We start from the raw sequence: 15,588 nt of genomic DNA on the forward strand, positions 1-15,588 counted from the left end.
TGGTTTTTTCCACGCAATGCGCAAGCAGATCATTCTTTCGGAGCACTTATTTATTGTTTTTGAGATCTCTATTGTTAATTTTGGAACACTTATTTTCGGATTTACATTAACTTTACGTACAATATTACGTTCATCGTATTCTGTCAGCACTTTCTTTCTGCCTCTGCCAGTGGAGTTTTTCAATGTTCTTGCATACTTCCACGTATTCACGACTTTTTGTACCGTGGAATGAGGTCTTGCAATAATATTACCATTATATCTAAAGGATTTAGGAGTTTTCTTATTTCTAAAGTTGTCTCTCTTCATAATGTGGCTATTATCAAGCAGTAATTCTAGAAATTATAAAAATTAATTGGATTAGGGCGATTTTTGCCTACTTATGGACTAGTTTTTAGAGCTTAATTCAATATATTGTAGCTCTAAGGCAACAAATTCTTCAACAATTCTATTTAAATAAAAAACTAACATTAACTTCAACATTGTCACAATTATTAACATAAATTTGCGGTAGATTCAAATTTCTGGTTACAAGTTCTTGTTGCTATTGGAAGACCAGGTTGGCGGCAAAAGAAGGATCTGCAACTTTCTTTATTGGCGATGCTGTAGATGTTGATGGCACCTGATTTTTATTCTGGCAATTTTCAACATTTTCAAAACGTCCACACAGAAACTGCTGAATGTTGTTCTGATTTTTCCAAAAAAAATAGGCGAGGAGAACATCTGCGCAACACTTGCCTGTGATTTTTTTTAGTTTGAGACCAGTCCATAAAATTTCTGCATTCTTTTTCATACTTGTCCCGCGATTTGGATGGAAGAAGACTTTCGGTAGCTATTTTGGCTGCTTGAACTATTTCTTCTGCAACGATCACTTCTCCTTCGTCGTCAACAGAAAATACCTCTGTTATTTCCATTTTTCTAGAGTTTTCCCATTAAATATTTCACTACAACAATTGAGTTGACTTTATTTTAAATTAACAACTACCCTTGTTTATGCCGTTACTACGGTAATAACAATAATTAGCTTATTCCACCTTCTCAATTTTTTGTTTCAAGCTATTTGGAAATGTCACGCCGCGGGCCACAAATTCATTACGTCTTCATATTGGCGTCTTCATTACGTCCTTAATACATAAATAACTATTAAACTGACTCAGATATGTTGCTCAAACTCAACCTTCCTATGTTCTGGTTCCAACAAGATAATGATCCAAAACACATATAATACCTTGTAAAGCTATGATGTGTGGTTATTACCCAATACTTTAAAATAACTAAAAACACCACCACAGTCTCCGGATTAATCCTATTGAACATTTATGGGGAGAAGTTAAGTTTCAGTTAAAAAATAACAAGTGCCGAAACAAAAGCGAATTGAAAAATGAAAGTTAGTGGACTCTATGCGCCGGTGAATGCAAGCAATAATTGATGCCAAAAATAATAATAATAATTACAAAGTCTCTCATTTATAGCTTAAAAAATTATTTCAAAAAAATCTTTATTGTATATAATGGTGTTTCCAGTAACGCCTCTTTTATTACATATTGAAATGTTGCTGTGGTAGTATCTGTATGTACTAGTAGTGACGATGGTTAAACACTTTAATGTTCCAGAAAACCGCGTTGTTTTGTGTCTTTTTTAAGCGATGCATCGGTATTGTATTGTCTTTGGAGGTATATTTATCAATATTTTGCCACATATGTCTAATACAATTTAGTACATATACTAATAGGGTAAGTATACGATGCTCTTTAAAATGTTGTTTGCAACTTTGATTGAATTTAAGGTTGCATAGCGCCCTCAGTGCATTTTTTTTAAGAAGGAAAACTTTTTCTGCTGTTGATGATGCTCTCCAGAATAGTATTCCGAAAGTAGTAATGCTATGAAAATTGGCATAATAGGTAAGTCGCGCTGCAAACGTGGTTGTTATATTTCGTATTCTCCTCACGCATAATATATATTGCTGTGTTCAACTTTTTTGAGTTGTTCTCTACATATGCTTACCAGTTCAGTTTGTTGTCTAAATGTATTTTAGGTTGTTATACTCTGTCCCAACATTGTTTTGAAAATGCGGGTATTGAGTCTTTTTTTCGTTTAGTTTTAGACCATTTGCCCCAAACAATTCCTTTGCAACTACTAATGTTTGATGAATTTTATTTCGCAGATCATCCAAGTTGTTCGCAATTTGATATAAAAGTGGTGTCATCCGCGTACAAGCACACACTGTCATTAGGCACAGAATAAGGCGTATCACTAACATAGATTATAAACAAAAGTGGACATAGGATGGACCCTTTTGGTATTCCTACATTGATATTATACATTTTATTATTATTATTGCTGTCGGGCTGGCTATTTTATTCTTGTTATTACAAATGACATTGTAGTTTATTGTTAGAGCTAAAAGCAGGAGTCAGTTCGAATTTAAGTAGATTTCTCTTCATCTTGTACTCCAACATTGGGTTGAAAGGTAGTGAGATAAAATTCGGCTTGCTTTTGATCTGTGGAAATATAAGATTGTTAATTCTGGATTTATGGACTTTGTTGTAGATGTTTTGTATATCTTCGATGTTGTATCCGTTGTTGAGCCCTATTTTGATGATATTCTTAATCTCCACAGATAAACTGTCTGCGTCAAGGGGTATATTGTATGTTCTATTGAATAGGAATCTAAAGTTAGCATGTTTGTGTTTTCTGCAACAATATAAGTTTTTGGGCATGATGTTATCTGTATATGTAGGTTTTCTATATATGCTGAAGTCTATTTTATCTGCATTAAGATTTCTGGTTAGAGTCAGATTTAAAAAGTTAATACTATTTTCAGTTTCTATCTCAGTAGTAAACTGTTAAAAATATTGACCTGGAAGTTCTTTCCAGCGTAAGGCTACCTTTGACGCAACTGTTGATTGTGTTTTAGGTTGCTGTTTTATAGTCCACAACCGGGTTGGGGTCATCATGAGTTATCATGCTAAGCGCCGTGCTACTTACACCATAAGATTTCAACTTGTACAAGAGATACGAGTGGCTAACACTATCAAACGCCTTACTTGAATCGATGCTCATCAATTCGACATATTTCCTTTGATAAATAAATAAATAAAAATAAAAAATCCTTTATTGATGCTCAGTCCATTACAAAAATCATACATAGATTATTTAAGCGAATAAAGGCTAGGCGTAAACGGATACACAAAATAGAAAAAACAAATACAAAACATAGAATAGTTTTCGCAACCTAACACACAAGTTACTTATATGATCCCCCAACGGATGCACTGATCAATCATGACACCAGGGTACTTGGTTGACCTGATCCGGATTATTTTATTTGAGCAAATGCATGCTGCTGGTTGGCATTTATCTGAGTGAAATGTTATTTCATTTATATTTGGTAAGTTAGCAGAATGTAACGAAATGAGACTTCTTAATGTTAAGTATGTAAACTAGGAAGAATAGAGGTCCCAGGACGGTGCCCTGCGGGACACCAAATGTCACAAGTTTCTCAGAACTAACAACACCGTTTATATTAACTTGCTGATATCTCTCACTTAAGTAGTCCCTAAACAACTCAAGAGTGCTACCTCTACATCCACACATCTCCAGTTTATATAACAAAATGTCGTGATGGACTGTATCGAAAGCTTTAGACAGATCTAGAAAGGTGGCTATGCAGGGACTTCTTCTATCCAAAGAGTAATGAATGAGTTGTGTTAAGCGCGAGATTGCATGATTTGTAGACCGCTCTAAAATCATATAGATTTTTATTTAAGAAGTTATTTTTTTCAAGAAATGCAATAAAAGGAGAATTATTTTTTCAAATATTTTGTACAAATTGCTTAGCAACGATATGGGTCTATAGTTAGATCGATAATAGATTGTATGACTTTATAGACTCCACTAGTTATAGATCGCCATTTTATATATCCGTGAAGAAATTAGTCAGTCTGACAGCTATTATTTAATTCTCATATTTTAGCAACCTTTAAGTCAATGGAAGGTCTACAGCGTATTAAAACACAATACTAACCTAAACTTAATCACTTTTGCTTAACTGTATGCTCAAGTTCGATACCTACAACTCCGTTATTATTGATTTTAGGAAAAATGTGTAAAGGAAATGTTTGTCAGTTGTAAGTTAGTAGGCCTTTTTTATAAAGTCATAGCCAACTATGGTTTCCATTAGAAAAATTACAAGTATGTGTCATAACTCGAAAATTATTGCTTAAATAAAAAACTCAGTTAGACTGTTTTATTAAACATATAATACCCTACAAATTTCTCCTTTACACATTTTTCCTAAAATCAATAATAACGGAGCCATAAGTATCTAACGATACAACAAAAAAACGGTTTTTTCTAGATATCTAGTTAACCATGCTTTTTATCCAAAAAACAAAAAGCTCATTAAATTGAGTTCATGAAACTGCAATTCTTTCCCTATTTAATCGTCTCTCCATCTCCGCTAGTTTTCAAGATCTCTATACTAAACATGGAAAAAACTCACTCTATATACATCACAAACTTTAAAATAAATTAATAATTATTTGAAATATTCACAATTATCTATTTTCCATGTATACTCAATTTTGTGAGCAACTGTACATGCATTTAAATTACTTACATCAATTACATTATAATTAATCCTTGGATTTATAGGCAACCAATTTTACACATTATTTATAAACGTTAATAAATCGGTAAAATTATTAATTTTAACTTTTCAACGATAAATTTTAGCACAAATTAACTGAGTTTTATATTGTAATAATTTCAATTACTAATTTGAGACCACCTATATATAAAATCTGTTTCGCGAAAAGGCACGTCCAGGATCGCTTCGCACTAAATACCAATACGCGCATGCGCACTACTGATAGCTCCACTTTTACACTCTTTATTTAATGTAAAACTCGAGAAAAACGATGTAAAACTTACACTATGATTATTATAAACACACATTTTTTCACGTAATATTTTATAACACTCCGAAAGGGAATTAAAAAAAATCCGTTTAAAATCGTTTATAGGTTAGGTTTCGTAAAATTTGTGTTGTACGATTTATGTTTTAAAAAGAATTATTAAATAACTCTTTACGTTTTCAAATTAATATATATTCGAATTTTTAAGCTTAAACAATTAATTTTAGTAATAAATTGATGTTATTTTAATTGGATAAATTCTTTATAACAAGGGAGTAATTCTGAGATAGATTCGTCTTTGGACGATGACGTCATATCCTCGATTGCAAATGTCTGCCTGCCTTTATAACTGAAATAGACAGTTTTTGGTTTGTGGTGTGTTTTGAGTGCCTGTGTGTTGGATAATTAATTTATAATGTTCCCCGCACCAGGTGGACGTAAGTACATTAAACATATCAAAAAAAAATAGATCAAGTTACCGTGATTAACGCTATTTAACGATCATCGCATTTGTTTTGTTACAAGTGTTTGATGTCAGTTTATTTAAAAAAATTGCGTTGCCTTTGTTTCTTTTCACCTCACAACTGTGATTTAAATATCAATATAGATTATTATCTGTTTATAAAAATAATAACTTGATTATGAAATAATTTCTTTGGGTACCAAGTGCGAGTGTGTATATTTAAATAAGGTCAGCTTTAATCAATGTGCGTGTGTGTATTCTTTCGAAAATCTTGCTGGAAATTATCTTTGAGTCATTCATTCTTGTTGAAAATGTATTGATTTTCTTTTTTTATCTTACAGGAATAACAAAAAATCATTATTTCAAATCGATTCTAACCTTATCTTTGTTGAAAAATCGAAGAAGATTAATAAACACGTGAAAATATTTAAGTTTGTTTAAATCTGTTTTGGTGAAGTTATTTCAAAGATAAAGTAAAAGCTAGGTTATATTATATTACTCAGGATTGACCGCAAGGTTTAGAAAGTTCATTGAACTCTGACCCGCCACAAGACTGGCCAGAATTTTATTGATTTAGTTCAGGGAGCTCATCAAAAATAAATTATAAAAATAATTCAATAAAATTAAATAATTTCTTTTAATAAAATCAATACACTTCATAAATGAATTCATAGTTATCAGTAATTTTTATTAATTTAATTTTAATCTAAAAAATGACTTACGTTTTTTTTTGAGGTTATAATTTTTGACGTTTTGGAAATATTCAAGAATCATCATGTGGTTTAAAAATCGACGATTTATTTACGTTAAAAATGAAAGGAAAGTGCGGAAAAGTGTAAAACGTACCGAAAATACTATATTAAAAAACTTGTTTCGTAAGACACGCTTGAAATGCACGAATTCAAGTTTAAATTTTAATGAAGAGTGCATTAAGTCTTATGAAACGTTTTTTTTTATGCTATTTTTTGTAATTCGCTTTTTTATCCTTTTTTTTAACAAAAATAAAATAAATTTTGACAATGTAGGGAAATAGGTATGTAGCAGTTGGTAACACCGTAACACTTGAAAATAGAAATTTGAATTGACATTTAGAAACTGTCAAAACTCAAAATGTATTCACCCAAAAAAAATTTTTCATGTACACCTCCCAAAATAAGAGAAATTACTAATAGTTCAATTTCCTCATCATTGACCTTTTATTCGATGCTAAGAACGTGTTTAAACATTCATAGACAAAAATTGTCACATTGACAACTAGAAAAATTAATGACCCAATGAAACTTGAACTGGTTCCATAAAATGTTACTTAAATCTCCTAACAGCGTCAGATGCTGTAAGGTGTCTCATTACGACGCGAATTACAATAACCATTAAAGTTTCGATGTGACTCCACGTTTTGTTAGATAGACAATAGAATACTACAACTAACACTAGACCTAGAACTAGAAACATTCGGGTTTAGGCTCAAGTCTCTCAAGGCGGCTCCATTGAATTAAAAGTTGCTAAAATATGTGAATTCAGCAAACTATATACCAATATCGATACTTCCTGCAATTACTAAAATTTTCTAGCATACAATAGCTGTCAGACTGACAAATTTGTTTAATAAAACTGAGATGTTCAACAATCTCCATTGCGGATATATAAAAGGGCGATCTATTACTAGTGGTAACTAGTGGAGTGCAATACAATCTATTATCAAAGCTATCGATCAAAGAAAATATGTCGAATTGATGAGCATCGATTTAAGTCTCTCAAGACGGCTAAACCCAAATATTTCTAGGTCTAGTGTTAGTTCTAGTTTTAGTGCAATAAAAATATGCCATCTTAACCCTAGGATGCATAAACCAGACCTCTCAAGCCCGACGAGATTATAGTTACTATTGTTATTTTATTGGATTTAGCCGCACGTCTCTCAAGACGGCTAAACCCGAATGATTCTAGTTCTAGGTATAGTGTCAGTTCTAATTTTGCACTTGCACTGTCACTAGAACTGACATTAGACTTAGAACTAGAAACATTTGAGTTTCGCCGTATGTCTCTCAAGACGGCTAAACCCGAATGATTCTAGTTCTTGGTCTAGCTGCATAACAATTAAAACTAGAACTTGCACTTGCACTGTCACTAGAACTGACACTAGACCTAGAATTAGAAATATTCGGGTTTAGCCGTTCGTCTTTAGTCTAGCACTGTTGCTATGTAGAACTAAAACTATACCTAGAACTAGAAAAACATTTGGGTTTAACCGCACGTCTCTAAAGACGGCTAAACGCACCAGTGTTTGACCTGTTAAGGATTTTTTAATGTCAGTGTTTGACCGAGTCATATTATTTTTCTTGTAGATCCCTCTGCCTTTACATAAAATAATCAAAATATGATCAAATACAAATCTGATTCATTTAAAGTTACTTACCCTATAGTTATGTGTTTGACCACTTTGGTTACATTATTTGACCAATAATAATGTAAATGTTTGACCGATTCTTAATATAATATTCATTTTCATTATTTTTCCATACAATTTTGTTCACAAACAAATGTTTATATTTTTTGACTCTTTAAATGGAGCAAAATGTTCTTGACTTAACTTTTCACCCAAATTTTGTGTTTTCCAACCGAGTTTTTGTAACAGGAAAAGCCCTATCTGCTGAATGAAACAACCATTCAACCAGTAGATTTTCTTCATCAGAATTTAAGAATGCTGGTGGGCCCATTTTCCTCTGCATTGGTGTTTTTTCTTTTTCTTTATAATTAAGAGTTGACTTTGGTACATTAAACATCTTGCCTGCTTTTTCATAAGATAAACCCCTACTTCATGCATCGAGAGCTTTTTGAAGATCTTCTTCACTATATTTAAACTTAATCTTCCTCGTCATATTGGTACTGAAAAAAAGTTAACCTGATTCATATTTGCTAAATTTTCTATATAGATTTTCCATTTCTTGATAATAATTGACCACCATAAGAGTCAGTGTTTGACCAACCTTTTATCCTTTTAATTTTGCAGATTGATTATTGCTTAAGCGTGTTCAATTACTTTTATTGTCATAAAAAAGGTTTAAAAAAATAGAAAAGAACCAAACATTTACACTTATATTTATATTTATTATTTCAATAATTGACCGCATATTTAAACTGATTGTATCTTACTTTTAAAGTATAAAAGTTTTGGTAAAATACTAAACAATTTAAACGGGAAGATATAAGTTTTAAAAGCAGGTATTACACATTTTTCCATTTTATTAATCAAATATAAATACTTGTGAGATTATAAAACAACCAATTCGTCTAGTATTTGACCGTTTGGTCAAACACTAATTTTTAATTAAATTTAGAACTACCAGTCATTGACCGGCTTTATTTTAACAAATAATTAATTAAAGCGGTAATTTTTTAATATAACCAACAGAAAAGATTATTAGATCACTGGCAAACAAAAAAAGACACCATACATGCAAAAACGGCTGAGTAGATACTACCTTGTTTGGTCGAATTTCTAAACATAAAAATTACCCTTTTTAGCACGATGTGAATAGGCCGACAGTTAACGCGAAATTAAACAACAAGAACTCAAGAAGGGTATGGTTTTGGGACTTTTTGCGTAGTAGGATAGATTTATTTTTTTAGATATTCCTTGGATCCTTATTTTTGACATTTTTTTACAAAAACGGTCAATTACTGGCGTTTTACTCCAGTGTTAGTTCTAATTTTACACTTGCACTGGTACTAGAACTAACACTATACCTAGAACTAACCTAGAATGATTCTAGTTCTTGGTCTAGCGCTGCATAATAATTAAAACTAGAACTAACACTAGACCTAGAACTAGAAACATTCGGATTTAGCCGCACGTCTCTCAAGACGGCTAAATCCGAATGCCAGGTCTTGTGTTAGTTCTAGTGATGGACCAAATGTTTTGCAAGAGTTTAGAATTTACTTAGTTAATTAATACAATGGAAATGAATTGTTTCGAATAAAATAAAATGTCATTAAATTAGAAGAAAATAGTCTTACTTTTCATTATTTGAAGCACGATCGCCTCATATAAAGTTTAACTCAGTGATAGTGCTTCAAATAATGAGAAGTAAAACTATTTTCTTCTAATTTAATGACATTTTATTTTATTCGAAACAATTCATTTTCATTCTATTAATTAACTAACAATAAGTAAATTCTAAACTCTTGCAAAACATTTGGTCCATCACTAGAACTAACACTAGACCTAGAACTAGAATCATTCGGATTTAGCCGTCTTGAGAGACGTGCGGCAAAACTCGAACGTTTCTAGTTCTAGGTATAGTGTTAGTTCTAGTGATAGTGCTAGTGTAAAACTAGAACTAACACTAGACCTAGAACTAGTAAGTATAGCGTTTAGCCGTGCGCTCCATGCCCAACCCAACATTTGAGAAACTTGCAGTGTTAATTAATCTAACTCAAAGTGAAATTTTTACACAAAATTCTGAAATAAAGCACTAAATTAGGTGGATCCGAATATAACATTTAAAGAGGGGGGTAGGGCATTAGGTATAAACTAATTTGTAATTGTAATTTATCATTAAAGTGATTATTTTAGATGATTAATGTGTAATAATTAATTCTTTAAGAAATATGGTAAATAAAATTAAACACATGTATAATATATTTATTATTTAGCTGGTCAACCAACCACCCCAATTGGTACAACAAGTACAGCAGTGGCCATCCCAGGAACAGCAGGTCCATCTTTGGCAACTGTGGCCCCACCAACAGATCCCCCACATTTCCAATGCCCACGAAGGCCGAACTTGGGCCGGGAAGGTCGGCCAATCGGCCTCAGAGCAAACCACTTCCAAATCACAATGCCCAGAGGTTTTGTTCATCATTACGACGTCAATATACAACCAGACAAATGCCCGAGAAAGGTAATATTATATCAATAAAAGCCCCTAATAAATTTTAATTAAATTTATGATTGTAGGTTAATCGCGAAATAATAGAAACAATGGTTCATGCATACACAAAAATCTTTGGGACATTAAAACCGGTCTTTGATGGTAGAAATAATTTGTACACTCGGGATCCATTGCCAATTGGTAATTCGAGAGAGGAACTGGAAGTAACGTTGCCTGGAGAGGGAAAGGATCGGTTGTTTAGAGTTACAATTAAATGGGTGGCGCAGGTGTCACTGTATGGTCTCGAAGAGGCTTTGGAAGGTCGTACTAGGCAGATCCCGTATGAAGCTATTATGGCTTTGGACGTCGTTATGAGACATTTGCCATCGATGAGCTATACGCCCGTTGGTAGAAGTTTTTTCAGCAGTCCCGAAGGATATTATCACCCATTAGGTGGCGGGAGAGAGGTTTGGTTTGGATTCCATCAATCTGTTAGACCAAGTCAATGGAAAATGATGCTTAATATTGACGGTTAACAAACAAATCATTCTTCATAATCATCCTTGCTCACTTTTCTTCTTTATATTTTAGTATCAGCAACAGCATTTTATAAAGCTCAACCTGTAATCGAATTTATGTGTGAAGTTCTTGATATCCGGGACATAAACGACCAACGCAAACCGCTCACGGACAGTCAACGAGTCAAATTCACCAAAGAAATCAAAGGTCTTAAAATAGAGATAACCCATTGTGGCACGATGCGACGTAAATATCGCGTTTGTAATGTCACTCGGCGTCCAGCTCAGATGCAAAGTTTTCCTTTACAACTCGACAATGGTCAAACGGTGGAATGTACTGTGGCTAAGTACTTTTTGGACAAGTATAAAATGAAATTACGGTATCCACATTTACCGTGTTTACAAGTAGGGCAAGAACACAAACACACGTATTTACCGCTAGAAGTGTGCAATATCGTAGCGGGGCAAAGATGCATTAAGAAATTAACCGATATGCAAACTTCAACTATGATCAAAGCCACAGCACGATCGGCGCCGGATCGTGAAAGGGAAATTAACAATTTAGTTCGACGGGCGGACTTTAATAACGACGCTTATGTACAAGAATTTGGTTTGACGATAAGTAATAGCATGATGGAGGTGCGTGGACGCGTTTTGCCACCACCAAAGTTGCAGTATGGCGGTCGGGTGGCCTCTCTCAGCGGACAGGTGGGCTGGCACGTTAGTTTCTGTTCTGTACTACCTTTTTTTATTTTACTTTTTAGTGGGTTATTATTTATATAATTCTTAATTTTTTTTTTTTTAGTAGTAATACTTTATTTTTATGTTGTAAATAATCTTAAATTTTATTCGAATTGTGTCTATGCAAAGTGATTCAAATCTAATTACAGTAAAATTCCCCTATGGACCATTGATATAAATTCAAACTTATCAAAAAAAGACTTTAGATATTACTGGCAAGACGCGATTTTAACTAATTGCACGAAATTATTAATTAAAAGAATATATATAATCAAAGAAATATAAATAAACTTAAAAAAGACTGGAATAATCATAATCCATACTTCAGCAAAAATTTAAGAATTATACTGGTGAAAAACCAAACTTAAGGGAATAGTCGGGAATACTCTGGTCAGAAGGTTAATTTGCAAGAAAAAGTCTGAAATTGCAATAGTTATAAACTAGACTTCAGCAAAAAACAGGAATTACATTGTTCAAAGTCCACATACTGTTCAGAGAAAACAAAAAATTGATTATAAACCAAACATGATTTTTCATGGCAATACTTATGTGTTCAATAAAAGAATGCGAAGAATTGTCTAGTTATTGCATAAGACAGGAAATCACCAATACGGAAACTTTGCCAATGCAGGATAAGCACAAAAGCAAAGTAAGAGCTGCAGAAATGAGGTATTGGGTGGTACAAGATCCATATAGATAACAAGAGGCTCCCAAAAAGATCTAATGCTTCTAAAAAACTAAATACTGCTTTCTGAAGACTAGATACTGCTCTGGAAGATTAAATACAGCTTTCTGAAGAGTAGATACTGCCGACAGGTCTAAATACAGCATCTGGAACACTAAATACTACTTTCTAAAGACTAAAATTGCTTTGTGGAGACTAAATACTACTTTCTGAAGACTATATACTGCTGACAGGTCTAAGTACTGCAAAAGAAAGATAAAATATTTTGGAGAAAACATACATAACTTTGGCAGAAGACTAGATACTGCTTCTAGAAGACTAAATACTGCTTTCTGAAAACTAGATACTGAAGACAGGTCTAAATACAGCGTCTGGAACACTAAATACTGCTTTCTAAAGATTAAAATTGCTTTGTGGAGACTAAATACTGCTTTCTGAAGACTAGATACAGCTAACAGGTCTAAATACTGCAAAAAAAGATAAAATATTTTGGAGAAAACATACATAACTTCGGCAGAAGACTAGATACTGCTTCTAGAAGACTAAATACTGCTTTCTGAAGACTAGATACTGCCGACAGGTCTAAATACAGCACCTGGAACACTAAATACTACTTTCTAAAGACTAAAATTGCTTTGTGGAGACTAAATACTGCTTTCTGAAGACTAGATACTGCCGACAGGTCTAAATACAGCGTCTGGAACACTAAATACTGCCTTCTAAAGACTAAAATTGCTTTGTGGAGACTAAATACTGCTTTCTGAAGACTAGATACTGCTAACAGGTCTAAATACTGCAAAAGAAAGATAAAATATTTTGTAGAAAACATACATAACTTTGGCAGAAGACTAGATACTGCTTCTAGAAGACTAAATACTGCTTTCTGAAGACTAGATACTGAAGACAGGTCTAAATACAGCGTCTGGAACACTAAATACTGCCTTCTAAAGACTAAAATTGCTTTGTGGAGACTAAATACTGCTTTCTGAAGACTAGATACTGCTAACAGGTCTAAATACTGCAAAAGAAAGATAAAATATTTTGTAGAAAACATACATAACTTTGGCAGAAGACTAGATACTGCTTCTAGAAGACTAAATACTGCTTTCTGAAGACTAGATACTGCCGACAGGTCTAAATACAGCACCTGGAACACTAAATACTGCTTTCCAAAGACTAAAATTGCTTTGTGGAGACTAAATACTGCTTTTTGAAGACTAGCTACTGCTGACAGGTCTAAATACTGCAAAAGAAAGATAAAATATTTTGGAGAAAACATACATAACTTTGGCAGAAGACTAGATACTGCTTCTAGAAGACTAAATACTGCTTTCTGAAGACTAGATACTGCCGACAGGTCTAAATACAGCATCTGGAACACTAAAGACTACTTTCTAAAGACTAAAATTGCTTTGTGGAGACTAAATACTGCTTTCTGAAGACTATATACTGCTGACAGGTCTATGTACTGCAAAAGAAAGATAAGATATTGTTGGAGAAAACATACATAATGTTGGCAGAAGACTAGATACTGCTTCTAGAACACTAAATACTGCTTTCTAAAGACTAGATACTTCCGACAGTTCTAAATACAGCGTCTGGAACACTAAATACTGCCTTCTAAAGACCAAAATTGCTTTGTGGGAACTAAATACTGCTTTCTGAAGACTAGCTACTGCTGATAGGTCTAAATGCTGCAAAAGCAAGATAAGATATTGTTGGAGAAAACATACATAATGTTGGCAGAAGACTAGATACTGCTTCTAGAAGACTAAATACTGCTTTCTGAAGACTAGATACTTCCGACAGGTCTAAATATAGCGTCTGGAACACTAAATACTGCCTTCTAAAGACTAAAATTGCTTTGTGGAGACTAAATACTGCTTTCTGAAGACTAGATACTGCTAACAGGTCTAAATACTGCAAAAAAAAGATAAAATGTTTTGGAGAAAACATACATAACTTTGGCAGAAGACTAGATACTGCTTCTAGAAGACTAAATACTGCTTTCTGAAGACCAGATACTTCCGACAGGTCTAAATACAGCGTCTGGAACACTAAATACTGCCTTCTAAAGACTAAAATTGCTTTGTGTCAAGTTTTCTAGTTCATTACCACCAGTTTCTGTTGCGTTGCAGCTGCTGTTGGGCCTGGCGTTATCGTAGAGGAGCAACACCTCGTGGATGGGACAATCTCGTCTTTTGTGTCGATACCTCCATTCCCAAAAATCCGTGTCTAACACTTTCCCCACAGGCAATCGACTTTCTTCGAGGGTTTCGACGCCTTACTTTCTCCACACGGTTGACGCTTTAATCACATCTCGGATGGCAATTTTATGCAAAAACCTTCCGTTTCTTCTTCAAAACGAGTTGAGCAATTGAAAAATAAAAATAATTGGACACTTGCATAGCTGACACCAAGTTTTTCCTATAATTTTATGCACTGAAACATCGTTCGCATTCGATAAACTCATGAATGAGCAATATTTTCATGGCGACATTACAACATCGTTCCATATTTGTATCAACATTCTATAAAATCTGCAAGGTTCTCCATTTTATTTAACCTTTTTTTTGAACCGATCGCGCTGTTTAGATTTTATGTCTAGAAAACCCAGCACCTTTCGTACTCATATAATGTTTTTTCAATACTCCCTGGGACCCAAACAGTTAATATTTTACTTGATATTCCCAATTTCAATGTCTTGAACGCTTTCATCGACACTAACACTATCATCATCGACATCAACTAGATTTTGTAATTAAAGTAAATCTTCAATGCTAAGTTCTGCTCCATAGGATTGTATTAATTCATCAATATCTTGCTTTCTTTTCTACAAGCTCGTCCACGATTTCATTTTGAAAATCTTCCACATTTGCTTGTTCATCATCAGGAAATTGAGGACACAAATTATTCCACGCATTATTCATCATGGATTTTAATGCTAGATCTTTATTTTCATCAATCATCTTTATAATGGTTTCAATACTTTGTCGTAAAGAGAGTTTCTTAAATGTGGCAACCATAGTTAACGTTGGTTGGATTTACTGGTGACAAAAAAATTATTTTTATATTAGGGCACAGATCTTCCAGAGTTGTAGGATGCCCAGGGGCATTATTCAGAGTAATATTACTTCAAAGGCGAAGTTATTTTTCGAGATGAGCACAAGTTTTAAGTCATTTTCGTTTATATCTATATTTTAAGTGTATATCAAAATCATCTTGTTTTCCTAATAATTCATTGTCATTTTTTAAAATTGTTGTTAGCGTACTTTGAGGAATACTCAACTATTCAACAGCAATTTCTACTACCTTAATTAACGACAGTTTTTCGGTAATCGTTAAGAACTTTAATTTTCGCTTACTACTAGCCATTTCAAACACACTATATACC

At 33.3% G+C, this 15,588-nt stretch overlaps 1 protein-coding gene across 4 annotated transcripts in view; it reads left to right on the forward strand.

Moving 5' to 3' along the window:
• LOC111418142 (protein argonaute-2) overlaps positions 1-15,588 on the forward strand; it is a 55,631-nt gene that overhangs the window by 10,927 nt on the left and 29,116 nt on the right. For 2 of the 4 annotated variants that reach the window (XM_071194525.1, XM_071194526.1), the window contains exons 3-5: positions 10,033-10,280; positions 10,337-10,781; positions 10,842-11,488. In XM_071194525.1, coding sequence (XP_071050626.1) covers positions 10,033-10,280; positions 10,337-10,781; positions 10,842-11,488 — 1,340 coding nt within the window. Of the gene's footprint in view, positions 1-5,228; positions 5,354-10,032; positions 10,281-10,336; positions 10,782-10,841; positions 11,489-15,588 lie in introns of those variants that run through there. The other 2 variants (XM_071194528.1, XM_071194527.1) reach the window with 2 other exon arrangements.

This window comes from Onthophagus taurus, chromosome 2 (assembly GCF_036711975.1).
Source record: "Onthophagus taurus isolate NC chromosome 2, IU_Otau_3.0, whole genome shotgun sequence".
NCBI lineage: Eukaryota > Metazoa > Arthropoda > Insecta > Coleoptera > Scarabaeidae > Onthophagus > Onthophagus taurus.